The sequence below is a fragment of the Rattus norvegicus genome, chromosome 16, assembly GCF_021556685.1.
Source record: "Rattus norvegicus strain SHRSP/BbbUtx chromosome 16, alternate assembly SHRSP_T2T, whole genome shotgun sequence".
Taxonomy (NCBI): Eukaryota; Metazoa; Chordata; class Mammalia; order Rodentia; family Muridae; genus Rattus; species Rattus norvegicus.
The window spans coordinates 84,604,521-84,632,500 of record NC_141549.1 but is presented as its reverse complement, the minus strand read 5'-3'; the positions used below and the strand labels follow the sequence as shown (position 1 = coordinate 84,632,500).

Genomic DNA, 27,980 nt, shown 5'->3' with positions numbered 1-27,980 from the left:
CATACACATATACAAACATACAACATACACACCATACAAACATAAACACACACACACTCACATACAAACACACACATACTTACACACATACAAACACATACATACACACACTCACATACAAACACATACACACATACACACACACACACACACACACACAAATAGGCCTCTGCCCTGCTGCATCCGTGTGACACAAGGCTGGGTGCAGGAGAGAAGTTTGACCCTGGGGTCTTGTCTGCCATCCATCTCCCTTGTATCCCTCAGAACCCTGAGCTCGTGAGGCTGGGGAATCACTGGAAAGCTTATCAGGGAGACCTCTGTGCATCCTGGGAGGCACAGTCTTCCTCACTCCTGCAACCCCTTCCTCTCTTTTTCAGGCTCCTGACCCAGCTGAATGAGACCGAGGCTGCCTTTGACGAGTTCTGGGCAAAGCATCAGCAGAAGCTGGAACAGTGCCTACAGCTGCGACATTTTGAACAAGGTTTCCGGGAGGTGAGTAACTGAGCCACCGGCCACAGGACGCTGCCTTTCAGGAAGTAGGAGTAGGTCTGTCTGCTTTATTTCTGATTCAGCGGTCCTCAACCCATGGGTTGCAACCCCCTAGGGATCATTCAAGACCACCCTGCATATCAGCTATTTATTTATATTTCAATCTACAACAGTCAAAAAATTACAGATATGAAGTAGCAACAGGAATAGTTTTGTAGTTGGGGGTCACCACAACATGAGGAACTGTATTAAAGGGTCACGTCATTAGGAAAGTTGAGAACTGCTGGTCTAACTTACATAGAAACTGAAGAAGGCTTTCCAGAGTAGGTGACATTTCAAATGTGTTTGTCATTTATGTGTGGAAGGGGTGTATACGTATGTAAGTGCACATACTCATATGTGTGCATACATATAGTGTGTGCACGTGTAGGCTAAAGCAGGAAGTTAGATGTCTACCTTTCTCACTCATGGCCTGAAGACAGGGTCTCTCACTGAACTGAAAGCTTGCTATTTAGTCAGACCCTCTGGCCTGAGAGCTCTCAGCACCCTGCAGTTTGGACCCCAACCCCAGTGCTCAGATTTCAGGCACACAAAGCCACGTCCTGCTTTTTATGTTGGTGCTGGGGATTTGACTCGAGTCCCCCACTCTTGCCCCTCGAGTCACCTCAGCCACAGATAGCATTTTAAATCAAACCTTCTATTCAAAGATAATTCTGGATTCACTTGTAGCCCTACAGAATGACGCAGAGAGATCCTGACACCAGTTCCCTGAGCCATAGCTCTATGTTGCAGCCCAGACTGACCTGGGAGCTGTAGGTACAGGATACCCATCACACAGAACCCTGGGCTGCCCTTTGCGGCCCCACCCAGCTTCCTCATGTCTCCAGTCCCTGGAGACCATTATGTGACTTAAGCTTCCAGATCACTGTCCTTCATCGGGGAAAGGAACTCAAGCAGGGCAGAAACTCACGCAAGGCAGGGAAAAGGCCATGGAGGAGTACTACTCCGTGGTTTGCTTCCCAGGGCTTGCTCAGCCTGCTTTCTAATAGAACTCAAGACCACAGCCCGGGGATGGCACCACCCACCATGAGCTGGGCCCTCCCCCATTCATCAATAACTGAGAAAATGCCTTACAGCTGGGTCTCATGGAGGTATTTCCTCAAATGAGGTGCCCTTCTCTGTGATAACTCCAGCTTGTGTCAGGTGGACACACGAGACCAGCCCATCCAGTTAAACTCCACCTTCCAGTCCAGCAGAGCAGCGGGGCCACCACATGCCCAGGTTTTCTTGGCGTCACTCATCAGGGATGCATGGTTTTCAGCATGGTCTCAGCTGTCTTACTGCACGAATATTGAGCCGCTTGGTTTAAAGATACGAATGGTGTGGAGTTTCTATTCTGAGTGTGTCTGCTGCAGTACAGAGGCATGCCGCTGCCTGTGTGTCTCCATCAAACACGCCCACCTCTACTTTTGTCCTTCTGTCGAGTTCTTAGAGGTTTCCACATAGGTGATCATGCCATTGCAAAGAAGGACCCTTGAATCTCTCCCCTTTGGCTGTGTCTCTTTCCCTATTTACTTCTCCCCGTTACACTGGCTACAGCCTCCCCATTTGAGTAAGGAGCAGTGAAAGTTACCCGGATGCCTTAGGCCCACGTGGGGAAACACCCCTTTCCTCAGCCAGACATCCTGGTGGCTGTCGGGCCTCTGCAGGAGCCCCTGACCAAGTCGAGAGTCCTCAGCTGCCATTCTTGTCAGATATTTTAAGACAGGGTGGATCTCCAGTCTATCCCCTTCTTTGCCTCAACTAATGGATTTTGTGACCTCTGACCTGTTGCAAACTCTGTGACTAGGTTTTCAGATTCTTCCCCGCCATGCTTCTCTGAAACAAAGCTTGGTCACGGTGTGTGGTTAGTTCGTTGCTTCATGTCTGGCTGAGTCAAGTTTGGTAATACTTTGCTAATTTTTGCAACCAATTCAGGGCGCACAGATCCATGGATTTGAGGAGCAGGGGTCCAGGGACTCAGAGCGCATCAACCTGGGGTTTTCTTTTTCACTCTTTCTCCTGTTTTGGAATCAGGACATTGTTATTTTAGGGAAATGAATCAGTCGAAAGAGGATACTTCCAATTTCTGGAGAAGGTTGTATAGATTAATATTAATTTTTTGTATGTGTGCTTACATATGTGTCCCTGTGGGTCTGTGCACACGTGTGTTCATATGCATACACAAGTGATGTATGAGCACAGAGTTTAGAAGGGATGTCGGTGTCCTTCTTGCTCATGCTGTGCCTTACCTTGCGGAGACATAACTCGTCACCGAGCCTGGAGCTCACTGGGTGAGGTAGACTGAGCCCCAAGAATCCTTTTGTCTTCTCCCCAAGCCCAGGGAGTACTGGAGTTACAGGTACAAACCACCACACCAACACTTACACGAGTACTGGAGACGTGAACTTCGGTCCACAGCTTGTTTGACAAGCTCTTTACTGACTGAGCCCCCCAATTCTTCTGTAAATATTAGATGTGATACCCTGGGAAGCTATCTCAGCCTGGTCTGGTACGGTGTGTGTGGTGTGTGTGTGTGTGTGTGTGTGTGTGTGTGTGTGTTCGGGGGGCTGTTTGGTGTGCATGTGTTGGGTGTGCACTTGTGTTGGTGTGGGTGATGTGGTGACCCACAATGATCTCCATACCCGGCTTATCAATAATTTGCATATTTGTTAGGAATGCTAACCATTCCCTCCCACCCCCTTTCTTTGACATACCCCACGAATTCAGATTTTCCATTTTCATTGTATGTAATGTCTTGTACTTCCTGTAAAGCCTCCCCAGTGGCCTGTGGGTCATTCAGAAGTACTGTGGAGTTGTTTGGTTTCCAAGTGTTCCTGGAGTGAGGCTGTGGGCAGGAACAGCCCCCCAAGAGGCTCTGCAGGCCCGAGTGGACTGACCAAAGCCTGATGGCCCTCATCACCTTGCTGCTGATGGGGTCACCATCCCTGCCCCTCAAGGCATGGGGCCCTAAATGAGGCACAGATGTTTCAGGCCAGTCTTCCTCTGTTGCAGGTCAAAACCGCCTTGGATTCCATGTCCCAGAAGATAGCCGCGTTCACAGATGTTGGCAACAGCCTGGCCCATGTGCAGCACCTCCTGAAGGACTTGACCACCTTTGAGGAGAAGTCCAGCGTGAGAGCCGGGCACGGGTGGGAGGGGAAATGTCACAGCATCTTCTGACCATGCAGAGGGCACAGGACTGAGCCTCCCCTTGACATAAGCTCCAGTGGCACCTAAGGGGTCACACAGGCAGTGTGCAGGGACCCCTAAGTGTCCTCCGCCATCTCACACTCTGTCCTCCACAGCCCTTTGTCTAGCTTTGTCATTATTTCTTGACTTTCAAACCTGTTCTTACTGTATGCCCGGGCAGCCCAACACCTTCCTGACTCTCTCAACCTTTGGCCTCAGAACATGCTGAGGATACAGTGGCCTCAGGCAGCCACAGCGCCACAAACTCCACACCTGTCACCCGCTTCAGGACAGACACCAATAGGACTGGGTTTACTATTTGTCTCTCCACACAGGACTAAACAGACTAGCTTGATGTGTCCTGCAGGTGGCCGTGGACAAGGCCAGAGCCCTGTCCCTGGAGGGGCAGCAGCTGATTGAGAACCGGCACTATGCTGTAGACTCTATCCATCCGAAGTGTGAGGAACTCCAGCACCTCTGTGACCACTTCGCCTCTGAGGTCACCAGGAGGCGGGACCTTCTCAGCAAGTCCTTGGAGCTGCATAGCCTCCTGGAGACGGTAGGACACCCAGTTGGACTTAACTGGACAACTAGAGCTCCCCCACCCACCTCCGCATCCTCTGTCTTGTCCACTCAGAGCCTTGGTCCCCATGCACTCAGTGTCCCAGTAATGATTTCTTGGGTGCTCTGTTAGTCCTGCTTTATTCTGACCCCTTGCTTATGGTGAGATCAGGCCTGGAAACCCAGTCAGCCTGCAGTGTCACATCCCTCCAGGGACCCTTGCCTTAGTGGCAGGCACCTCACCTCCTGCAGGTGCATCAGACAGGAGGCAGGCATGCAAGCACAGGGTCCGGCAGGCAGCCACAGGGGAAGGATGGGGCAGCAGGTGCCAAGGCTGACAGCCTTCCCTTGTTTCCAGTCCATGAAGTGGAGCGACGAGGGCATCTTCCTGCTGGCCTCTCAGCCTGTGGACAAATGCCAATCTCAGGATGGTGCGGAGGCAGCCCTGCAGGAGATCGAGAAGTTTCTGGAGACCGGTGCAGAAAACAAGATTCAGGAGCTCAATAAGATTTACAAGGAATATGAATGCATCCTCAACCAGGACCTTCTGGTAATGCCAGCGTGGGTTTCTGTCTCTGGGTGGTATGGTTTGGGCACTGGGGAACCACTGCATAGGGTATTAAAAGAACGTGGTTTTGAGATGCTAAGGATTGAACCCAGGGCCTCACACACGTTAGGCAACATCAGTGACCCATAACCTCAGCTGCAGAAGAGACCTTCGAGTAGGAGACGGGGGTTGGTGAGTAGAAGTGCAGGGATGAGAGCATCAGGAAGGAGAGCCCTTCCTCCACCACAGAAGTTATTCCATGCCACACCTCCCCCAGCAGCTCCTGGAATAGGTGTGGGGTTGTGATGTGGCATTCACTGGAACCCTGGGCAGACCACGGTACTGCTGACATTACATGAAAGCTTGGCTGGCTCCCCCTTGTCCCCAGTCAGCTGCCCTAACTCCACTTCTGGGGTGATGGGGTGAGATCAATCCTCCCCCCATCCCATCCACAACCATCCTTCCTGAGTTGTGGAGAGAGCTCCCAGTCCTGCCGGGGGTCTCACACAGCTCTCACTGTCCGACCAGAGCTGGTACAGCACAAGTCATGGAACTTCTCTCAGCTGAAGTAGAGACTACAGTCACTGACAAACACTCTCTGGGTGACAGGGTGTCTTTAAAGGGCTAGAACTGACACTTGCAGGTATCTCAGAAGCCATGTCATTTCAGGAACACGTGCAAAAAGTCTTTCAGAAGCAAGAGAGCACCGAGGAGATGTTCCACCGCAGGCAGGCTAGCCTGAAGAAACTGGCAGCCAAGCAGACACGGCCTGTGCAGCCCGTGGCCCCCCGACCAGAGGCGCTAACCAAGTCCCCCTCCCCCTCGCCAGGTACACTCTTCCTCTCAGGCAGCCAAGTGGCCTGTCTGAGGAAGCCAAGTCTGTTGCCACACTGTCTCCCTGCCCTCCCTGGTCCAGTTCATGGTCAACAGAGCCTGCAGTTCGGGGCTTATTCTGTCACCCGTTTTGATTCATTTTACTAAGACTCAGCCACATTCTGCCTGCGACGTATCATCACCTGTGGCTGCTTTTATACCTTGGCCACAGTGGAGTCGGGTCCTTTCATCTGAATTCTGGTGACCCACAGAACACTGACTGAGCTGTTAAGAAAGGGCCTCAAGTCACTTCCCCTGGCCCATTCTCCCCCCCCACATCCACTATCGCGAGCCGTTGCCAGAACAGTGGCCCTGATCAGCTCTGACCTCTTCCCAAGTCCTCCAGGCTGTCACTGACTGTGGAACCATGTTCCAGACCCCATGAGCCACAAGGTGTCATGGTCTGCAAGCCCTCCCCTTGCTTAGAGACTTCCTCCTCACTATATCAGGAGAGCAGTCTTTCCTTTCCACTCTGGAACAAAAACTCCAGAGAGGAGCAGGCTTCTGTGTTGGCCAATGGCAGCCACAGATGTCCTGGAGAAGACCCCACCATTGGCCCCCATGGTGGAGGCTGGTTGGAGAGATGGCCCAAGCAAGGGATTCCAAGGTTTCTAAGGTGCCGGTGAGAGTTCTCCCCTCTTGTCCACTGTCTCTCGTCAGCTATAGCTATTCCCAGTCTAGGGATTGTGGGGGCCCCAGCCAACATCCCTCACTGATCACCCTTTTCTCCCGTCTAAATTGCTGTGATCCTTTCTTCTCTTCCTTTTCCCCTCCGGGTACAGTTCTTGACAGGGTTAACACCCTTCTCTGCCCCTTTCTACACTAGGCTCCTGGCGAAGCTCTGAGAACTCCAGCTCTGAGGGCAACGCCCTCCGCAGAGGGCCCTACAGGAGAGCCAAGGTGAGGCTCCTGCTGTGATGACCTCATGTGCCTGCCATAGCCAGAGCACAGCATCTTCCTATGGTTTGACCTGGCTGTCCATGTGATCCCTCTCTGGGTCTCTTGGCCTCTCAGGGGCATCTACTTGCCCCCCTCAGACTCTATTCCGAATGGAAAATGAGGCCGGGTGGTCAGTGCCTGAGGGAGCACTTTTCCTCCTCACGCACAGCATGCCATTCCCTCTGCAGAGCGAAATGAGTGAGCCCCGGCAGGGCCGCACCAGCTCCACAGGAGAAGAGGAGGAGAGCCTGGCCATCCTGCGCAGGTGAGGGGCCATGCTTCTCACCAAGCTGCAGGGCTGTGAGTGTCTGGGTTTTGGCAACACAAAAATAGTAAGCAGCATGTAGACCTTGGTACACAGAGCAGGAAAGAAGCCAGCACCATGTATATGGCCACTGGAAACAAACACGTGAGCTAGAGGAGACGCACACACACCCACATACACATACACACACACACTACACACACATACACAATACATACACACACATACACACACAATTACATATACACACAACTCACACAATATACACAGTACACACATACACAATATACTCAGTACACACTACATACACCCAGCACAACACACACACACAATACATACACACAGCACACACACACATAATACAGCACACACGCACACACACATGTCTGGGCTGGGCCAGTGACCATCTGAGCCCTTCCTGTGCAGCCTGCCTTCTGCTGTATGACAATGCATACCTAAGCACAAAGGCCCCTGAAGAGGAATGGCTGAACACCGTGACACACTGAAGGCCTGCACTCAGATGTCCCCACTGAAACCTGCCTGTCCCTTCAGCCAAGTCCCTTCACTCATGAAGTCTGAGCAGCATCCAGGCCAGGGCGTGAACACAAGAGGGTAAAACCGCAAAGGAGAAAAAACACGCAGGGGTGTGTCACCCAGGAACTGGGGCCATGACCTCAGGGACGGAAGCAAAGGGTCAGCCCCACTGTCCTACCTATGTGTGTTTGTTCCATGTAGGAATGAAGACACGGCTTGTGGAAGCACTCGAGCAAACAGGTGCACACAGGCGACGTGTTTCCAGATGTTCCCAACAAGCTCAGCAGTGTCCCCCGTAGGAGATGCAGGACAGTGAATTATGGAGCTAAACCTCCATATGAGAGGAACGTTCTGCCACTTCTGGGTTCTGAAGCAAGATGGGGAGCAAGAGGCAGAGAGGGGTAGACAGCAGAGAAACTTCCGGGCAGGACAACACACAGGGCCCTGGTATGGAGGTGGCTCCCCGCTAGTCACTTGGCTGTTGACTGTGTTATAATAGTCCACGCCCGGGTCTCAGTCCGGTACTCCATGGGCTGTGGCCTTTGTGGAGGAAGGGGGCAGATTGGCTGTAGGCATTGGCTGGCAGCCCTCGCATCTGAAAGGCATGGATGGCTGGATGCTTTGTAAGCCTGTGCTCGTCTCCTGGCTCATTGCTGGGCTGCAGGTGGTTACCATATAGCTCTCGTGTGCAGGACAGGAGCTGGTGGTAAACTGAAGAGCCACACCTACTCAGAGGCTCCGGGGTAGAGGTCGGAGGAGCTTCGTGCTAAACATCTTGGCGAGACTCCAGTGCTTGTAAAGGAAGCAGGGCGGTCTCGTGTGTGTGTGTGTGTGTGTGTGTGTGTGTGTGTGTGTGTGTGTGTGTGTGTGTGTGTGTGCAAGTGGCATTGAGTGTACAGATGGCCACAGAGGCCAGAAAGTGGGTAGAGAAACCCCAGAAGGCAGTGGAGGCTGGGCAACTTCTCCCACAAATCCCCGTACTGGGCGAGTCCTAAGATGCCCTGACGTCTCCATTCACAGGTAAGTCTGCACACTCAGTGATCCAGGTGATGCTCTCTCGCTAACATCCTTGCTCCCCATGCTCTCTCCACAGACACGTGATGAATGAACTTCTGGACACGGAGCGGGCCTACGTGGAGGAGCTGCTCTGTGTCTTAGAGGTGAGGTTGGGCATGTTCAGGTGTTGGGCCTGCCATCGCACAACAGCTCTACTTTTTCTTTTTTCTTTTTTTTTTTTCTTTTTTTTTCGGAGCTGGGGACCGAACCCAGGGCCTTGCGCTTGCTAGGCAAGCGCTCTACCACTGAGCTAAATCCCCAACTAACAGCTCTACTTTTAAATTGTTGCTGGAGGTAGAGCTGTTGACAAAGGCCAGTGTTTCCAGCCATTCTAGATACCAAGGTGGGAGGGTCACAGGTTCAAGGCCTGCCTTGACTATAGAGCGAGTTCAAGGCCAGCTTGAAGACTATACCAGTATACACACACACACACACACACACACACACACACACACACAGAGAGAGAGAGAGAGAGAGAGAGAGAGAGAGAGAGAGAGAGAGAGAAAAGAACGTTCCAGAACAAGGCAGGTCTGGAGTAAGAGGACTTTGAGGAGGGGCCCCTGGGTCCTAGTCAAGACAATTTGGACAGGAGCAGCACAGCCTCTGCCTTGTGTAGGTTCTGCCTGGATAGAAAGGTCAGAAAGGAAGATGGGCGCTCCACCTGCCTCCACACTGGGTACTGTTTGTGGTCATTTTATGAGTCCTTTCCAGATGACCATTGCAGGCAAGCATGGACAGGCAAGCTGGCACCTCAGTGTCATTGTCTCTGCGGGGGGTTCTGTGGATGGAACGCAGACCAGGCGAGCACTCACCACTGGCTTCCTCTTAGGCACTTGGCTCACTTAAAGCATCGGGGCAGTGTCCCTGGATCCCGATACTCACACTCAGTGGTACCAAGCCCACCACACTTCCTGTCAGCTGCAGGCACGGCTCTCCTGGCTGACAGCCCCTCCCCTCCCTTGCAGGGCTATGCTGCAGAGATGGACAACCCCTTGATGGCACACCTCATCTCAACAGGCCTGCAAAACAAGAAGAACATTCTGTTTGGAAACATGGAGGAAATCTATCACTTCCACAACAGGTGGGGCACTTCACCCAGTCATAGACACATGCGTATGTGGACGCACGCAGTCCCTGTGATCTCTTGCTTCTGGCATGGCTGCCTTCGGGAGGCACACATCTATAGCCCTGGGGTGTTGGCTGGGTCAAATCTCCAGGGAGAATTCCCAGAGAGCCACAGGCATGTGCAGTAGGTACCCATGATGCATTCTGCCTCTGAGCTGCTTGTGAGCTGCTGTCCTGCTGGCTCATGAGTGAAGTGGCTGGACGATAGGCGTACTGCCCGCTGAGGGGATAGGATGCTGGGAAGCAGGCCGGCCCCTGTGATTCCTCTTTAGAGTGTGGGACCTCCAAAGACTAGGTCCTTCTGCGGCATCTCCTGGCTTACAAAGGAAATGGCTGCCCGCCCGACCCCACCCAACCTCACCCCCCCCCCCAGCCCAGTCCTCACACAGCCATCCTTCTCTGCTCAGAGCCTTCGCTTTAGCATCACTGAAGCTAGATCTCAACTTGGCCCTTGTGGCTTCAAACTGCAGTGGACCCCAGGCAGCCTTCCTCTCCTGGAACCTCCCCAGGGGACAGGTGCAAGTCAGTGTGCAGACAGAACGCACGGGAGTTGGTGGATCCCAGAAAACCCACAAGCTCGCGGCCAGCGAATGTAGGGCCTGCAGAGCCCGACTCTGCCCATCATCTCACCTCTGCCCCAAGAAGGGTAGCTCCAAGGCTAGCGCAGAGCACCAAGCCGGATAAAGAAGACAGCTGGGGGCACTGAGGAGCCAGGGACGGGTGTGGGCTGCAGGCTCCCAGGCCAGGTGGGGGTTACCGCCATGCTGTGAAGAGATTGCTCTGGGTCTCTGGAAGACAGTGTCACCTGATTCTGCTGTGTCCACTGCCTCCCTGACAACCTCTCTAACAGAATATTCCTGCGGGAGCTGGAGAGCTGCATCGACTGCCCAGAGCTGGTGGGGAGATGCTTTCTGGAGAGGGTATGTATCTCTAACTGTGGGTCTCATGGGTAGCGTATCTGTCAGGGCTCCTCCGAGGGGTCCTGAACGTACATCACTAAGCATGTGAGGTGCCTTGGTGCCTCTGTGTCACACTCGCCATGTGTCGCCTGCTTCCTCAAGGCTGCCAACCACTGCTGTCTTCAGCTCCCACTGCCCTCAGAGCAGACAGCAGTGTCTCCAGTGTAGTGGGAAAGGAGGGGAAACATCAGGCGCAATGTCTGGAGTTGCTAGAGTCATTGTTTCTGAGGCCCAGTGTGGCCGAACGTCCCTTGGGTTGGTTTGTTGTTGCCTGAGCCTTGCTACCTGGACATCACTGGAAAGGGCACTGGGCCTCTCTTCATCCACCTTCTCCTCTTAGACTCATAGGTTTTCCCTCACACAGTAGTGGAGAGGAGTTTAAAAGAGGGGCGTGTGGAAAGGTTTTGAGCAGAAAGAGCAGAATATACGGTTAACTTCTCTCAGACCTGTAGGATATCATGCTGAACACCGTGAACTGTGTCAGAGCCACACCTCCCCTCTGCGAGGTCAGCAGGTCCCAGGTTCTATCCCCACACTAAACTGGGTCTGGGCAGGAACTGGGCGCTGAGGCTCTGGAGTCACTGCCAAGGGCCAGATGAGGTGGTCCGCATCCCACACCTCTAACCGTAGCATTAGTAGGTAGGTACAGATAGATCTCTGTGAATTCTAGGCTATCAAAGGTGACAGTGACACCCTGTCTCCACGTAGGAGGGAAGAAGGACCCATATTTGTCTTAGCTCAGCCTGGTCATTAGTGTATCTCCGAGTCCCCAAACCTGGGGTGGCCATCATTCTGTGGGTCAGTGGCCGATAGCCAGCAGCAGCACCCTTGTGACTGATAAGAATCCCTCATGCAGTGTCTACAGCCCTCTATACCCCAGCATTTATTCCACAGCCGTCGGTACCCCAGAGCCAGCCGAGTCTCCTTGAGATACTCAGGGGCAGTGTTGTAGGGCTGTGCCTACAGAATAACCCGGAAACCGTTCCCTTCATCTGCAGCACAGTGGTTGGGCCAAGCTCTAGAGTAGGAGTCTGTGGTCCAGGTCCTGAAGAGCTCCTTACTCTGGTGAGAGGCCACCTATGTGGGGTTGGACTGTGAAGTCATGGAAAGGGAATTCAGATTAACAGAGCCCTAGGAAGTGACCTTCTGGTGGGAGGTGCTGCCCAGCTGTCAGACAGCGAGGGTGGGGTAACCTGGGGTAACCACAGTGGCAGGGGTGAGGTGCAGGCTACCCTCTGTCTTTGGAGATGTTATTGCTCCACACTCACTGTGCACATCGTCGACTGACCTTCCGCAGCTGGGGACGGTGGCACAGGACTCAGGCAGCATCAGGGGCTGAGGCTATCTGCTTATGTCTCATTCACGGCTTCACTTGATCCCAGCTGTGAGCTGGGGGTCATACAGGTTGGGGATAGAAATCAAAGCCCAGGAGGACTCCAGAGTCAAAGGGAGAGCAAGGGCATCGGGGGTGGAGGGTGCAGGAGCTCACCCATGCCATCCTGCTAAAGCAAGCCGGGATAGGTTGTGAAGATGACCTTTGTTCTACGGTGTCCTCTGTGCCCACAAACCATCAAGGTTATGTTCCTGGGCCCATTTCATGCCACAGAACCATGTGACCACCACTATCTGCCTTCCAAATGTCTTAAACTGTATCTCCACATGGTCTTTATCCCAGACCCTTTGCATTTTAAATCCCTCCATACCCCAGGAACTTCTGTGATCTATAGCCATATGTACCCTTAGCCATTAAAGACCCAGAGCCTGCTGTACCCCCAAGTCATCTGCAACCCCCAGAGCACTCTGTCCTAGACCTAGCCACACCCCAGGGCCTTCTACATTCCCTGAGCACCCAGGGGCAATTTGATTTTACAAAATATCCAGGTTTATTTTTAATATGCATATATGAGTATCTGAATGTATGTATGCATGTATGCATATATATGCCGTGTATATGTGCGTGTGTGTGTGCGCGCGTGTGTATGTGTGTGCGTGTGTGTGCATGTGTGCATGTGTGTGTATGTGTGTGTGCATGTGTGTGTATGTGTGTGTGTGCATGTGTGTGTGTGTATGTATGTATGTGTGTGTGTGCATGCGTGTGTGTGTGTGTGTGTGTGTGTGTGTGTGTGTGTGTGTATTCCCTTTAACTGGAGTACCGACAGTTGTGAGCTGCCACCTGGATGCTGGCGACGGAACCTATGTCCTCCGCAAGAGCAGCCAGTGCTTTTAACATGAGCCATCTTGCTCATGTGTATTCTATAAATAACCTATATAATTTGGAAAGTAGCCTGAGAGCACCCTGACGTTTTATGTAAATACACAGATGGTACTATGAACAATCTCCCTCCCACCTCTCTGGGCTGCGAATGGTCGGTGGCAAGGAGGTTAGAATCCGAGGCTCCGATGTCGGTGAACAGCAAGCCTGACTCGGGGAGTGCCCTTTGAGCAGCAGCTTCAGCTCTGGGGTCGGAAAGCTGCCCAGCCTGACTGGGAAGCAGCCTGTGCTCTTTGTCCTTCCCGGCTGCAGATGGAGGAGTTCCAGATCTATGAGAAGTACTGTCAGAACAAGCCACGCTCCGAGAGCCTGTGGAGACAGTGCTCTGACTGTCCCTTCTTCCAGGTTGGTCCCCAGCCCCGTCCCCCACTAGCATTTCCTTCCCGCACTAGCATTTCCTTCCCGGTGACCTTGGGCAGAGCCGTGACCTTGCATGACCAAGTGTTTGGTGGTCGCAGGAGTGCCAGAAGAAGCTGGACCACAAGCTGAGCCTCGACTCCTACCTGCTGAAGCCTGTGCAGAGGATAACCAAGTACCAGCTGCTGCTCAAGGTGAGCGCCAGCCGCTGCCCCGGGTCAGCCGCACCTGCCTACCTGGGGCCAGCTGCCCTCAGGCTCACGGAGCCCTGATCCTATGCCCAAGGGAACTCTTGTGAGCCACTTGCTGTGGCCCTGATTCACTGAACCATGTGTGTGGGCCTACTGTGTGTTAAACATCGTAGAGCCAGTTACCTGCCCATGGCCAGCTGTCCTAGGAGTCTATGTTGATGGCCATGGCCTCTCCACGGAGAATGAGAGAAGAGCCGTGTCTGTCCCGTTGGCCCCTAGCCCAGTGGAGAGTGAGGAGCCTCCAGCTCAGTGTGGCCGGACAGGAAGGGGATTCTATCCCCATGCCTTCGGCAGGGCCCTGGCAGCAAGTGAGTCAAGGATGCACTTTTCTGGCCAGATACCCCCGCCCCGCAGAACCCAGCTGTCCGTCTGTTACCTGGCTTCTGGGACGGTGTAAGGTGACCTTCCGACAAGCAGCAGGAATCTGGTGGTTGGTGTGCTGGTGTCTGTCCAGGACAGGCTTCCACAGACTCCGTCTTCAGGACAGTCAGCTGCTCGGAGGGGAGAGGCGGAAGCGCGTGGTGTCTAACTGCATCCTCTCTCTCGTGTGCCTCCTCAGGAAATGCTGAAGTACAGCAAGCACTGTGAAGGGGCCGAGGACCTGCAAGAGGCACTGAGCTCCATCCTGGGCATCCTCAAGGCAGTGAACGACTCCATGCACCTCATAGCCATCACTGGCTATGATGTAAGGCCCCATAGTGACATGTGGTGCTGAGGACATGCTGGCCTTTGTCCATCTTGTCCTTGTCTCGTGAGCAGTTTGGTAGGGAAATTCTATCGATACTTCCAAGCTCCCTGAGCCTTGAAGTAAACACATATGGCCGAGGGCCTAGGACAGCCCCGGGTTCTGAGTCGAAAGCTTGTCCATATGTGAAGCAAACCAAGACTGTTCCCCCAGGAGGGTGAGGGCCTCTCCAACAGGAATACACCCGAAACCTTCCCTCCTGCCTACTTCCTGAACAGCGGCTGGGACCCTCTCTTTTCTGTGATAAGGTGTGTGGTCCAGTGGCCGGAGACAGGTGGCTGCCTAGAGTAAACCTTGTACAGGCCCACCTCGAGTCAACATCGAAGGGTTTGCTTCTCTGAACGTCCGTTTAGCATTCATTTTCTGGTTTTCTTTAATGACTAGGTTGTGTTTATTTTTAATAGTTTTAGATTTATAACAGTCGAGTATGAAGCTCAGGTTCCATAATCCCTATCCATCCCTGCCTCAGCCCAGTGACACACCTTTTACACCTAATAGGGCCTGGGGACATGTGGCTAACTGAAACCTACTATGGATTCGGGTTCTAAGTGCTGTCCCTTCTTCACAGTAGTGTCTGTGGCTCCTCCGTGCCATGCCTCCTCTTTCCCCTGGCCGCACCCCTGCAGTGACTGTCCAGTCTTTTGCCACCTCCCCTAATTCGCCCCTCTGGAATGTGCTGCAAGGATAACTGCGGTGTGCGTCTTTCCAATGTGCATGGGATGCCAGCCAGCCTGAGTTCACCTGCCTTGCATGCCCCAGCACGTGTCCTGTGTTACAGGGAAACCTTGGGGACCTGGGGAAGCTGCTGATGCAAGGCTCCTTCAGCGTGTGGACGGACCACAAGAAGGGCCACACCAAGGTGAAGGAGCTAGCCAGGTTCAAGCCCATGCAGCGGCACCTCTTCCTTCACGAGAAGGCCGTCCTCTTCTGCAAGAAGAGGGAGGAGAATGGGGAGGGGTACGAGAAGGCTCCTTCCTACAGCTACAAGCAGTCCTTGAATGTGAGTGACTGGAGCAGCACTGAGAGGGAGGGAAATCAGTCTCAATCTAACACTGAGGGCTGTGGACACCCAGAAGTGGGAGCTGGGACCTCCGCCATCCTTAGTCCTTACCCCGCCCCCAGGGGCTCCCTCAGCTTCCACCATCTCTGGGTGAGATACATGCTGATGCCTGTCTATTCCTACCCCTGCCAGATGACTGCTGTTGGCATCACAGAGAATGTGAAGGGTGACACCAAGAAGTTCGAGATCTGGTACAACGCAAGGGAGGAGGTTTACATCATTCAGGTACAGCCACCCACCTGCCCTGCAAACCAGGAGCCAAGGGCACCCTGGGGTCTCTTCAGGGTGACCAGTGAGAGACTTCCTGTGAGAACCAGGCCAACAGTCTTCAATGAGGTGCATCCCCCAGAAACAGGAGCTACTGTCCTGGGACACAAGATGTGCTAGGCACAGTATGGAAATTGGGAGCAAGTTCAGCTGGGGAGCTAGAAGCACACTACAGTGGCTCTGGTTCCCACCTCTGTCACTAGCCCTAGAGAACTTTCTCCACACAGCCTGGCCGTCTGGTGGAATGTATGGCATGCTAGTCCTTATTGGCCCATGGGAGAGAGGGCAGAGCTACAATATAGGCTCAGGGGGTAGCATCCTCTCCATGAGACCTAAGTACTCCATTAAGGGCCTAGTCAGCATGGCTGTGCCTTTCACTTGCCCTCAGAGTCACAAGGTAAATTGGCTACTGGCCAGCACACAGTGGCCACAGTAGTGTGGTAGCTCCACTGTGCCTTCTAGTTTTATACCCAGCCCAGCAGGCCACACTACCTGAATCAAGGTCTGGGCCCAGCAGCTGTCCTGGCAGGAGTACTCAGGCTGGGCCTCACACCACTTTACTAACACTGGATATCAGTCCTGGCCACAGGTGACACTCTGAGCCCAGTCACACCCATTTGTCTGCCTGTGTGAGTGAGAGACCTGCTGTTGTACCTATCACCTAAAACAAGGTCAAATAAGGGACACTTCTGGAAGACCTGTCCTGCAGGACATGCCACTAGCCCAGCACACCAGCATCAGCAGAAGAGATGGCCTCCCTGCTAGTCACTGGCCGTCTTTGCTGTGCCCTGGATACCCGCGCAAATCCATAGCCTTTTGCAGCAGTCCTGTGCTGCAGGGGGACCCCCAAGGGGGCATTCCTGTCACCTGCTCCTGCTTCCTACACAGGGTCCCTCAGTTCCTAGGATGCTCCTTGAGGGTATCTGGTGGAAACCGCAGTACATTTTTCTCATCATTTGCTCCCATCTATCTTTTGGGACAGGCACCAACTCCCGAGATTAAAGCAGCGTGGGTGAATGAGATTCGGAAGGTGCTGACCAGCCAACTGCAGGCCTGCCGGGGTGAGGCTGCCTTTGGCTTCTGTGTGTTTTCTCCTGTGCTTTTGTCAATTACCCAAGAGCCTTTAGCCTGTGAGTGCAACGGTGCTCAGTTCCCACTGATAACTGGTGTGTGCCCCTCCTCCACAGAAGCCAGCCAGCACCGAGCCCTGGAGCAGTCCCACAGCCTTCCCTTGCCCACGCCAGCCAGCACCAGGTGAGCATGTCAGTTCATCAGTCAGAAGCCCAGGAAGGGGAGTTTTCTACTGGGCATGCCTAGAATCACAGCACACAGGACACGGCAGCAAAAGGATCCGCTAAAGCTACAGAGTGGAACTGTCCCTAAAACAGAAGGGAGAATAGCGGCATCTCTGTAAACACCACAGTTTGCACAAGGCCCTAACTTCCTCCTAAGAGGAAGAGCGGCTTCACAGCTTCCTATTTGTAGATTACCTCTCGTGATAGTCAGCATACCAATGTACAGCCAGGTGGCAGTTGGTCACCAACTTTGAATGAGGGACAGCTCCTAGAAGACAGTGTAGAAGCCAAAATGTCTTGATGGCTACAGTCCTCGGTCAGCCCTAAGACACTAACCAGCATGCTGTTTCTTTATGGGTCGGTGTTGCCTTCAGTCCCACAAAAGGGAGCACAAGAAATGTCAAGAAGCTCGAAGATCGGAAGACGGACCCGCTCTGCCTGGAAGGCTGCGTGAGCTCATCATTACCAAAGCCCCCCGAGAAGGGCAAAGGTGAGTGTTGGCTGCCGTGTGAGCGCACACACTGCTCCTGGGATGCGCACCAGCCAGCATGGGAGAACCCAGGAGCCCTTCAGCACACGGGTCACACAGTAGGAGACCCTTCATTCATGGTCACCGGGCGCCTCCACCAGTGCACCCTGGGATGCTCAACTGCTCTCGGCCTGCCTACCTGAGCCATGGCCTGTGCACCCTGCCAGCCTCCCTCCTGGATGCTATCTGCACTCTGTCTCTCCTCCCTCCTAGACGATGCGGTCCCTAGTTCTACCTCTGAAAGCTCTGCGCTTTCCAGAAAGCGCTTCACGCTGCAGGGCTTGGCTAACCTCAAAGGTCAGAAAGGTAAAGAGGCAGTGCCCCCACTGCCTTCCACACCATCTTCCTGTGGCCACCTCTGGGGCCACCTGCAGCCACACAAGCCCATCTCCTGCCCTGTCATTCATGCCCGCCAATGCTGTGTGGATACAGACGCCTGACGTTATCTTTTAGGGGTGCCTTTGGATACAGAGAGAGACAACTTAGTAGGTGCAGCCTCCTAAGAGGTGGGCTGTTGACCACTTTTCCAGCCTGATTGATGTCCTCTGCCCCTCCTCCCTCTGCCTCACCTCACACTTTCCTGTCAGCTCTGCAGGCCTCTGCCTTTCTGCTATAGTGACCCTCCAGTGCTGGTTTCTATGGCCAGGCGTCCACCAGGGTGTTTGCCAGTGAACAGTGGCAAAGAAGCCTTTTAGCTGAGAGCTGAAATAGTTCTGTCACCCGGGGATGCTCTTTGGGACCAAAGTCCTGGGATGCTTCAGCTCTGCACAGGGCTCCCTCCCAATTCCCGCTCTCCCCGAGTGACAAGCATGAGTCCCAATTTATAATTCTTACCTGGCTTCGAACTTGAACAAACAAAGCCTGTTCTGTTCCTGCAGTCTTTCTAAAGCAGAGCTGAGGGCATCCCCTAAGAGGATGACTGACGGCTAAGGCCACCATCTACCACCTCCACTCTCCGGGCCTCTCCCTTGCCTGTGAGACCCCTCAGCCATTTCATCTCACGAATCTGTCGCCTGCCTCCTCCACACAGTTCTGCAGCTTTCTCTCTATGGTTGTATTTTTGCCTCTTCCTCTTCCTCTTCCTGCAGCCTCTCCGACCAGTCCTGACAAAAAAGCTAAGCGGCATGAAGTAAAGAGCGACCCGACTCCCTTTGGTTTGCGAGGTAGCGCTGCAGCCCCTGAACCCAGCCCGGCATGCTGTCTGGCTGTGCAGGATGTGCACCTAGGGTGAAAGCGAGTAGATCAGAGGAGCCAGGAGCAGCAGTAACTGATGGTTCACAGCTTGATGCCTAGTAACAGATGCTGACAGACGCCACATTCCCTCTGGCTCCTTGGCCCATGGCTGGCGAGCACAGGCCCAGGCCCCGCTTGGCTGACCAACTTTTCTCTGAGATTTGCCACTCGGTGCTGGTGCAGGCTGCAGGTCCCCTATTGGTCACAGTTCCAGCGCCCTCCCCTGAGTCACCAGCTGGCCCAGTCCTTCTGGGTAGAAACAAGCTGCAAGATCAAGTCTTTGCACCAGGCAGACGGTCACTGGAGTCAGCTACACTCTGGGCTTGACTCTCTGGTCCTTCCTTGTCCCAAGTCCTCCATTGTCCCCCGAGGATCTCAGACTCCAGGCGAGGGTTCCCTGGCATGCTGCCAGACTTATTCTACCCCCAAACAGTGTCCCAAGCCCTAATTACCCAACTGCAGTCCTCAGAGGCAGGCAGCCGCCTAGAGTTCTCGGATGGGTAGATGCCCCGCCCACTGAGGCTGTGTTCCCATCCGCCTGAGACCTCTGAAGGTCGCTCCCATCCATTCAGCACGGTCCACTTGTTACGCAGACCTCGAGACATCCCCATGGGACATGGCACTTGGAGATGACAGTCAGAGCTGGGGCTGTGCCATTCCAGCTTAGTGTCCCCATCCTTCCTTCCTGCCTGCCATCATGCACTGCATCATGTGGGTGCAGATGCAGGCCGAGAGAGAGAGAGAGAGAGAGAGAGAGAGAGAGAGAGAGAGAGAGAGAGAGAGACAGACAGAGACAGACAGAGACAGAGACAGAGACAGAGAGAGACAGAGAGACAGAGACAGAGACAGAGAGAGACAGAGACAGAGAGAGGGAGACAGAGACAGAGAGAGACAGAGAGAGAGGGAGACAGAGACAGAGAGAGGCAGAGAGAGACAGAGAGACAGAAAGACAGCGACAGAGAGACATACAGAGACAGAGAGACAGAGAGAAAGATGTTTTGCGGCTGCCTGGTTTGTGGTCATCAATACTAGTAAATCCTTTTATGTTCTTGTCTCTAATCTAGACACTGCCAGGCCAGCATGTTGGGCTCCCTGTTAACTGAGTGTCCAGAAGCTACTGGCAGCATCATGACCTGGTGCTGCTCTGGTCACAGACACTTCAGCTATGGCAACTGCCAACGCTTGAGCTGACTGAAGTGTCTCATAGATACACTAAGGGAGGCAACCATTTATATAGTTTGTGACCCGCTGTGTGGTCTCTGATGTTGGAAAGTTGTGTACTCAGAAGTGTTCCTCTGCTCAGGTCGAGGCCCCTACGTGAGCTCTGTAGTAACACAAAGGTAGTTGGAGGTAAAGACGATGACTGATTCAGGCTGCCTGCACCTGTGCTTGGAGCAAGAAGGGAGATGACCGAAACTTCTAGAACTCAGTTCTTAATGTATATGCAGGTCTGATGTGACACTTCCCAGGACCAAGTACATAGCTGTCCGTCCCCAGGCCCTGGAGTCTGGCCTCAGGGAGGTAGACAGTGGCTCCATCTGTTCCTGCCATGGCTAGGTGGGCTCTGTGCCTGCCTACCCAGTAGCTAGAAGTATCTGGGCCCAGCTGTTCCCTAGGAAGACAGAGAGGCTTACCAGTGTCCTGAAACAGAAGGTTTCCATCACTGGCTCTGGGCAGGCTCAGCCATGGAGTGGTTGAGGAGCTAACAGGCTCTTCGTTGCCCTGATGTCACAGAGGCTATTCTGTAATCCCATCACACCCCGCACTCCCTTACAAGGAAGAACCACACTGCACCCGCACCTGTCAGATATGCCTAGCTTCAGACCCAACAAGCAAGCTGGCCTACCATGCTGTGCTTTTTGTGTGGTGATGTGTCCTCCAGTGTCATTCAACACAGGTATGACAGGGTAGTTGCTCCAACCTATTAATGAGTGAAGAATTTACCCAGTAGGAATTCATCATCTCCACTTCTGCAATATGGGAAATACCGCGGTTATCCTTTGGAGCACACAGCTAGATAAACAAGAAAGAAGTAGTGGGAAATTCGGGGACCCACTGGCCAATCCAGTGGACTTTCCAAAAGGCAGGACTGGGGCTCTGTCATTACTAGGTTACCCATACATGGCTTGACATATTCCTGGTCATTAACTTGTGTGTCTCACAGGTCAGGAGTTTACTTAGTTATTCTTGCTGGAAATTGTTTTTCCTGGCAGCAGAGTAGGTATTGACTGTCAGAGTTTTATCTGAAGACGGCTCCCCTTCACGGGGTTTGCTGCAGGGTATAAGTAGGTGGATTTGGTAGAGCCAGGGGCCTGAAGAAGATGGACACATCCGGGGCAGTTACAGGCCTCATCTTACCCCTTAGAGTGGCCCAGCAAGTAGATAACAGACACTTTCACATTGCATCTCCCTGTGCTGTGCAGACACAGCAGAATGGACCCAGCATTTTACAACAGCATAGAGACCAGTGGGGAGTCTAAGCAGGTGATTCCAGTGACAGAAAGCTGTCACATGCCACATACTTCAATGAACCAAGGAAGATAGTAGGCTAAAGTTCAGAGTTCCATGGACCTCATAGGGAATTCACTTGGATAATGGTGGCTGCAGAGTGTGTGTGTCTGGGTGCGCATGCGTGCACGTGCAAATGCACACACCTCATCGGGCACTGTTACTCCTAGGCTGGAGCAAAACATCCCACTCACTGGAGGCCCCTGAGGAGGACGGAGGCTGGTCCAGTGCTGAGGAGCTCATCAATTCATCCGATGCTGAGGAAGACGGAGGAGTGGGCCCTAGGAAGCTGGTAACCATGGCTTCCCTGTGGTGTCCCAGGGTGGGCCCCTGGGTGTAGTGAGGATGCACAATGGCCTGGGCCCGTCCTTGCAGCCACTGTTCATCACCTGGAGGTGCTCACTCAGATCAGTATCCACCACCCACAGCCCCATGGCAGGTACCCCGTGCCCACCTGCCTCTGCTAGAGCTCAGGTTCCTCCCTTCTTAAGGGGACAGCCCATACGTACGCACACCTCACACTGGAAGAACACCCTAGCCAAGCTTTCATAAAGCTATGCCCACACTGGCTTGAAGGTCAGCAAGAAGCTCAGGATGCCCCGCCATAAAGACGGGCAGTGACATGGACACATTGGCACACACATCTTTATTTTTTAACATGGCCACGGTATGAGTTGTACCATCTCCCCAACACTAGGAGTCTTTCAGTTTAAGCCAGAAGTCTCACCAAAACCTCCACAAATGGCAGAACCCCAGCTCTGCATGGGTCTTCCCCTTGCTAGTTCTAATGTGAGCACTGTGGCTAGTGTAGAGCCTTGCTACACACATGCGAGGAGGATGGGTGTGTTGCTGGCGCTGGGAGGGAGGGAGTGCCAACAAGAGGAAACCTCAGTGCTATACCTTGTCACCCCAGGTTCCAGGTAAATACACAGTGCTGATGGATGGTGAGAAAGGGGGCTCTGACACCCTTGCCATGAGGAGTGGAGATATGGTGGAGGTTGTGGAAGAAGGAACTGAGGGCCTCTGGTAAGATAGCAGTAAGCTCTCCTACTCAGACATGTCCCTCAGACAATTCTACCTCAGACATGAGTGACCTGTGTGTTCCTTCCCCAGACATGTTCATGTATAATTCCACCTCAGATGTGACATAAATGTTCCTACCTCAACATGTCCCTGTATGATCCCAACTCAGACATGACCTGTGTATTCCTGCCTCAAATATCACCCTGTGTGATTCCTACTTCAGACGTGACCCTGTGTGATCCCACCTCAGACATGTTCCTGTGTGATCCTACCACAAATATTACCCTGTGTAATCCACCTCAGACATGACCTTGTGTGATTTCTACCTTACATGACCTATGAGTTCCCACCTCAGACATGACCTATGTGTTCCCACCTCGGACATGCATGTTCCCACCTCAGATATGATCTGTGTTCCTACCTCAAACATATTCCTGTGTGATCCTACCTCAAACATGACCCTTGTGATTCCCACCTCAGACATGACCTATGAGTTTCCACCTCAGACATGGCCTATGTGTTCCCACCTCAGAGATGACCTATGTTCCTATCCTACCTCAGCCATGCCTCTGTATGTTCCTACCTCAGATGCATCCATATGACCACCTCAGAGGCACCCAGGGACAGACTGTAGGCTTGGGGAACATTACAGACACTGACTTCCTCTTTCAGGTATGTTCGGGACCTGACCAGCAGCAAGGAGGGATGGGTGCCAGCCAGCAGCCTAGCCACCCTCCTGGGCAAATCCAGCTCAGCCCAGTGTCTGAGCAGCTCAGGTAAGACCCACTGTGCGCGCCAGCTGTGCCCTGAGCCTGCCAAGATCCTCAGCCCAGAGCCTGTTTAAAAGCAGAGGGGTTTCTAGGTATGCAGAGAAAAGGGCCAGAGCCGAAGCCTGTCTCCACTGGTTTCCCGCAGACTCCAGCCCAGGGTCAGCCGTGCTGAGCAACTCATCCAGCTGCAGCGAGGGCTACCCTACTCCCTTCTCCGAGCTCCAGGGGTAGTGGCCAGGCCTCTGTGGCAGGCGCTCAAGGCCACCGTGCAGTAGACCAGCATGCAAATCTCTAAGTTTTTTCTTTTTGCTTGGGCTTGCTTAGTTTGGGAGGGGATGGTGCTCCAAGATATCTGGAAACAGGAGGACCTATCAACCATGGGCTTCAGAGGACACTGGGGCCTTGGAACCAGGACTCTGCTGCATATGCAGAAGGCAGGAGACAACAGTTCACCACCAAAGCTTCTTCAGAGACTCCAGGGTGGACAGAGGCAGGGCTATGGGTCAGGAGACCCCTTGCAGAAAGATGGGAGACGGCCCTTTTCCACACATGCACAGCCAGCAGCCCCTGCTATACAGCCTCTCCACGGTGTCCTGGCCTCTCTGGTGCTTTCTACGGGAACATCATCCTGAGGAAGCCACTTCTAACCGGAGTAAAGAGTTTGCTACCAACAGCCTAAGAAGGGGATCAAGGGACTCTTGTCTTTTATAAGTTTTTGACTTTTTTTTTAAAAAAAACAAACAAACAGGGATTAATCCCATGGCCATTTTTCTGTGGTACTCTGGCCTCAAATCCTAAACCAAGAATCACTGTGTTTACATGAAATGACAATTTGATACTGTATTTGATATAAAACTATTTTTTGTTACTGGGGTTTACATCAAAGCACGTTGTTTATACAACTGACTGATTTCTGGGGCACTCTCACTGAGACCTGGCAGCACAGGTGCTGGAAGGCCTGGTAAGCCAGGGTCCTGTCCTCCTGGTAAGCCCAGGGCGTGTCCTCTTAGCCAGGGGGCGTGTCCTCCTGGTTAGCCAGGGAGGGGCGTGTCCTCCTGGTAAGACAGGGGGCGTGTCCTCTTAGCCAGGGGGTGTGTCCTCCTGGTTAGCCAGGGAGGGGCGTGTCCTCCACTAAAAGCGTTGGAAATCACTGAGAGTCTTGCATCTGCATAGGTTTCATTTTCACAAGAAATGTAAAGTATAATTTAAAATATTAGCCTTCTTTTCTACAATATAAAGGAGACTCTCTGTTTTTTTAAAAGAACATCATTAAATTAGGATATTTTTATTATTTTTAAAGAAAATGTAAAACTCCATGCTGTCAGCCATCCTCAGCAACTCAGGCACAGGCTGCCTCTCCATGTCAGGGCAGGCCCGACTTCCCCTCCCCGAGTCCCACCCACCTCTGCCCTACAGCAGGAGGGGCTGCAACTGAGCTCATGGGGGGGGGGGGCCTGCAGCCTCCATTCAAGTCAGGCAGAACTGCCACAGACTCTTGTTTCCCCCTTTTATGTGTGTGTTTCAGAAATCGATTCTGTTCTTTGGAAACTCTGTGCCGAGTAGGGCAGGTATTTTTATACTTGTGTATATATGTTCACGTGTGTACATATGATCTGGTGTAAAGGATGTATTTATGGTCTCACGCTGCTGAACATGTGTCACTTTACGGTCCCTCCCTGTCTCCTCACCCCGCTGCCATGGGAGGCCACCGAGGCTCGTTCACCACTGTATGTCCAGGAAAACCACCCTCTTCCCTGCCCTATGGCTTGCAAAGCCATTACTGGCTACACCTTCAGAGAATGGTAATTAAATAAAAACGTGCAAAGACTATCGCATTTCTGGTGTATATGTTATGTGGGAGGAATCGTGGGACATATCTGCCCAGCTGATTTTAAAAGGCCACCCTCTTTTAGGCACTCATCCTCATAAAGACACTTAAAAATGTTTGGGTTTTTTTTTTGTTTGTTTGTTTTTTTTGTTTTTTTTTGCCAGGCATGATGACTCATGCCTTTATCCCAACACTCAGGAGGCAGAGGCAGGTACATCTTTTTGAGTTAGGGGCCAGCCTGTTCTACATAGAGAGTTCCAGACCAGCAAGAGCTACACGGTGAGACCTCATCTAAAAACCAACCAACCAACAAACATCACACCTCGTTCAGTATTGTTCTTACTTTCTTCTGATATAAATAAAATTTTAAAGTCAGAAGTCTTTACTGTTTGGATGAAGTGTGGATAAAGACCATCTCCCCTCTTGGTGTGAGCACTGTTCCCAGACCAGTGGCACTTAGTGGTTGCCACCAGTGCCTGGTATGGCTACTGTAAGATATGAGGCAGAACGTGGTAGGGTGTGGAAGAAGTGCAGGTGCCAAGCATATTAGGATATGTGTTTTATTTTATCTGATGGTGAGTGTGTTAAAATAGTAGCAGCATATACTTGTGTGTGTGCTGAGTGTGAAGGAGACCTGAGTCATGGAGTAGAGACATTACATGTGTGCTGAGTGTGAAGGAGACTGGAGAAATCCAATAGAGGCATTCCAGAATAGTGATAACACACTTGACAACTCCTCACTGAAAAGGTAAAGTGAGGCAGATTTGTTGATCTGTGAGAAAAGAAGGGTGGGAAAATGGGGAAAGAACAGTGAGCAGGGAAGACAAAAATGTAATGAAGAGATGTAAGCCGGCACGTCTGACTCACAATGCGATCGCTGTCCTAATTGATGTGCTGGATAGCACCAAATGGGCCAGATAAATAACCGCTAAAGGGGAGCCTGAATGAAAGGCAATGACTGAAAATAAAGGAGAGCGAAAAGATTAGCCCAAATAAAAGCAAAAGAAAGCTGGCATAGTAATGCTAATAACAAAAATGAAATTTAGCACAGTTAGACGATAAGGAACTAGGTGGAAACCCGAACTTTTATGCTAGTAAGTGTCTCAAAATGCAGACAGCAAGCCTTGGTAGTCAATATTGCTGTCATAGACATGGATACCTGTCTATCAAACAGGAAATGGTAACCATTTTCAGCACACACAGAACATACAATGAAAATAGACACTTTGTAAATGGTGTTTGGAAGTCTGTAGCCATTATTCTAATGTTGCTACAGGAGGGTGTAGCTGAACTATGACTGAGGTGGTTCTGCACTTAATCTAATATGACAACACTGTTGCATTACTCGAATGAGGTGGATAACAAATATAATCAGTAAAGCTCAAAGTATAAAAAAGAAATTACTACCTTGAGGGAACAAAATAAAAAGAAATCAAAATCAAAACATTAATTATTGAAAATCAGAAAAACTGACTGCAACTTATAAAAAAACTAAGAAACTATTTAGCATACAGTGTGACAACATGTCTGTTTAACAAAACAACAGTAATAGAACACACACACACACACAAACACACAAACACACACACACACCCTATAGGGCCAATAACCTTCCAAACCATGGGGTTTGGGTTTTGGCCAGGTTTACAGTACCAGACAATTCCCTTCCATGGAGCCAGCCTCAAATCCAAGTCAGAGAAGAGTTGGTTACCCCTCTAACAGTCATATATGGTTGGTTACTCCTGTAACAGTCGTAGTTGGTTACCCCTCTAACAGTCATAGTTGGTTACTCCTGTAACAGTTGTAGTTGGTTACCCCTCTAACAGTCATAGTTGGTTACCCCTGTAACAGTAATAGTTGGTTACCCCTCTAACAGTCATAGTTGGTTACCCCTCTAACAGTCATACCACTATTTCATTCACAGGTTCATTTATCTGGCAGGTCACTGTTCCAGCATGCAGGGTTCTCTGATGAATGGGACAGTTGATGACTCTTTCCTCCAGTGGGTACTTCCAGAACTATGAAAACTAACCACCAGGGAGGAAATTTCAAGGTCACTTCCAGTCCGATTCTCTGTGTGCTGCAGATAAAGTATGGTGTAGCTTCAGCAATCAGCTAGTTATGGTGAGCAACCAAGAAGAGTGACCCATGTTGGGGGAAAACCCCCACACATTCTACATAAGATGTGTCTATGTAATACAAGTATGGTACAAATAGTACTGCCATCATCTACCGTGTCAAACTGGATCAGACAAGTCAGCAGCTTCACAGATGTACAAAATTTTTATTGATCATTTATTTATCATGGTTATTGCACCAGGAGTTTAAAACCCATTTTTAACCTGATAAAGCATCCATAACAATCTTCAGAACAAAAACTTCAAGTATCTAAAAGCTCTAAGTATCTTCATCCAGGCAAGAATCAAAGAGAGGGGAGAGCAAGAGCCTTCACAGCATTCAGGACAAACATGAGGATGTCTCACTATTAAGATCATCCACTAGAATAGGGAATAGCACAACGGAGCAAGAAGTGAGCCCTGTGCATTGAAAGTACCGGTTCCTTCCCAGAAAATCCAGGAGCGTTCACACATTGCTAACAGTAGAGTCCCTGAGAGTAACCCACAGAGCAAGACACAGATCCAGAGCAGGACACAGATCCAGAGCAAGACACAGATCCAGAGCAAGACACAGATCCAGAGCAAGACACAGATCCAGAGCAGGACACAGATCCAGAGCAGGACACAGATCCAGAGCAGGACACAGATCCAGAGCAGGACACAGATCCAGAGCAAGACACAGATCCAGAGCAGGACACAGATCCATAGGAAGACACAGATCCAGAGCAGGACACAGATCCAGAGCAGGACACAGATCCAGAGCAGGACACAGATCCAGAGCAGGGCACAGATCCAGAGCAAGACACAGATCCAGAGCAGTACACAGATCCAGAGCAGGGCACAGATCCAAAGCAGGGCACAGATCCAGAGCAGGGCACAGATCCAGAGCAGGACACAGATCCAGAGCAGGGCACAGATCCAGAGCAGGACACAGATCCAGAGCAAGACACAGATCCAGAGCAGGACACAGATCCAGAGCAGGACACAGATCCAGAGCAAGACACAGATCCAGAGCAGGACACAGATCCATAGGAAGACACAGATCCAGAGCAGGGCACAAATCCAGAGCAGGACACAGATCCAGGGCAGGACACAGATCCAGAGCAGGGCACAGATCCAGAGCAGGGCACAGATCCAGAGCAGGAC

General features: G+C 51.9%; 1 protein-coding gene across 41 annotated transcripts in view; it reads left to right on the top strand.

Annotated features, from left to right (window-relative positions):
• Window positions 1–24,724, top strand: part of Mcf2l (MCF.2 cell line derived transforming sequence-like) — a 145,625-nt gene extending 120,901 nt beyond the window's left edge. For 10 of the 41 annotated variants that reach the window (XM_087587410.1, XM_087587409.1, XM_087587417.1 and 7 more), the window contains 24 exons: window positions 378–492; window positions 3,544–3,663; window positions 4,088–4,279; window positions 4,640–4,831; window positions 5,498–5,657; window positions 6,528–6,601; window positions 6,829–6,905; window positions 8,533–8,599; window positions 9,461–9,576; window positions 10,471–10,540; window positions 13,104–13,196; window positions 13,310–13,402; window positions 14,019–14,144; window positions 14,983–15,204; window positions 15,397–15,489; window positions 16,514–16,592; window positions 16,719–16,785; window positions 17,201–17,316; window positions 17,569–17,661; window positions 18,444–18,518; window positions 21,267–21,388; window positions 22,010–22,122; window positions 22,792–22,895; window positions 23,035–24,724. In XM_087587410.1, coding sequence (XP_087443536.1) covers window positions 378–492; window positions 3,544–3,663; window positions 4,088–4,279; window positions 4,640–4,831; window positions 5,498–5,657; window positions 6,528–6,601; window positions 6,829–6,905; window positions 8,533–8,599; window positions 9,461–9,576; window positions 10,471–10,540; window positions 13,104–13,196; window positions 13,310–13,402; window positions 14,019–14,144; window positions 14,983–15,204; window positions 15,397–15,489; window positions 16,514–16,592; window positions 16,719–16,785; window positions 17,201–17,316; window positions 17,569–17,661; window positions 18,444–18,518; window positions 21,267–21,388; window positions 22,010–22,122; window positions 22,792–22,895; window positions 23,035–23,120 — 2,665 coding nt within the window. In that variant the 3' untranslated portion in view covers window positions 23,121–24,724. Of the gene's footprint in view, window positions 1–377; window positions 493–3,543; window positions 3,664–4,087; window positions 4,280–4,639; window positions 4,832–5,497; window positions 5,658–6,527; window positions 6,602–6,828; window positions 6,906–8,532; window positions 8,600–9,460; window positions 9,577–10,470; window positions 10,541–13,103; window positions 13,197–13,309; window positions 13,403–14,018; window positions 14,145–14,982; window positions 15,205–15,396; window positions 15,490–16,513; window positions 16,593–16,718; window positions 16,786–17,200; window positions 17,317–17,568; window positions 17,662–18,443; window positions 18,519–21,266; window positions 21,389–22,009; window positions 22,123–22,791 lie in introns of all 41 variants that reach the window. The other 31 variants (XM_087587422.1, XM_087587421.1, XM_087587432.1 and 28 more) reach the window with 9 other exon arrangements.
• The last annotated feature ends 3,256 nt before the right edge of the window (window positions 24,725–27,980 follow it).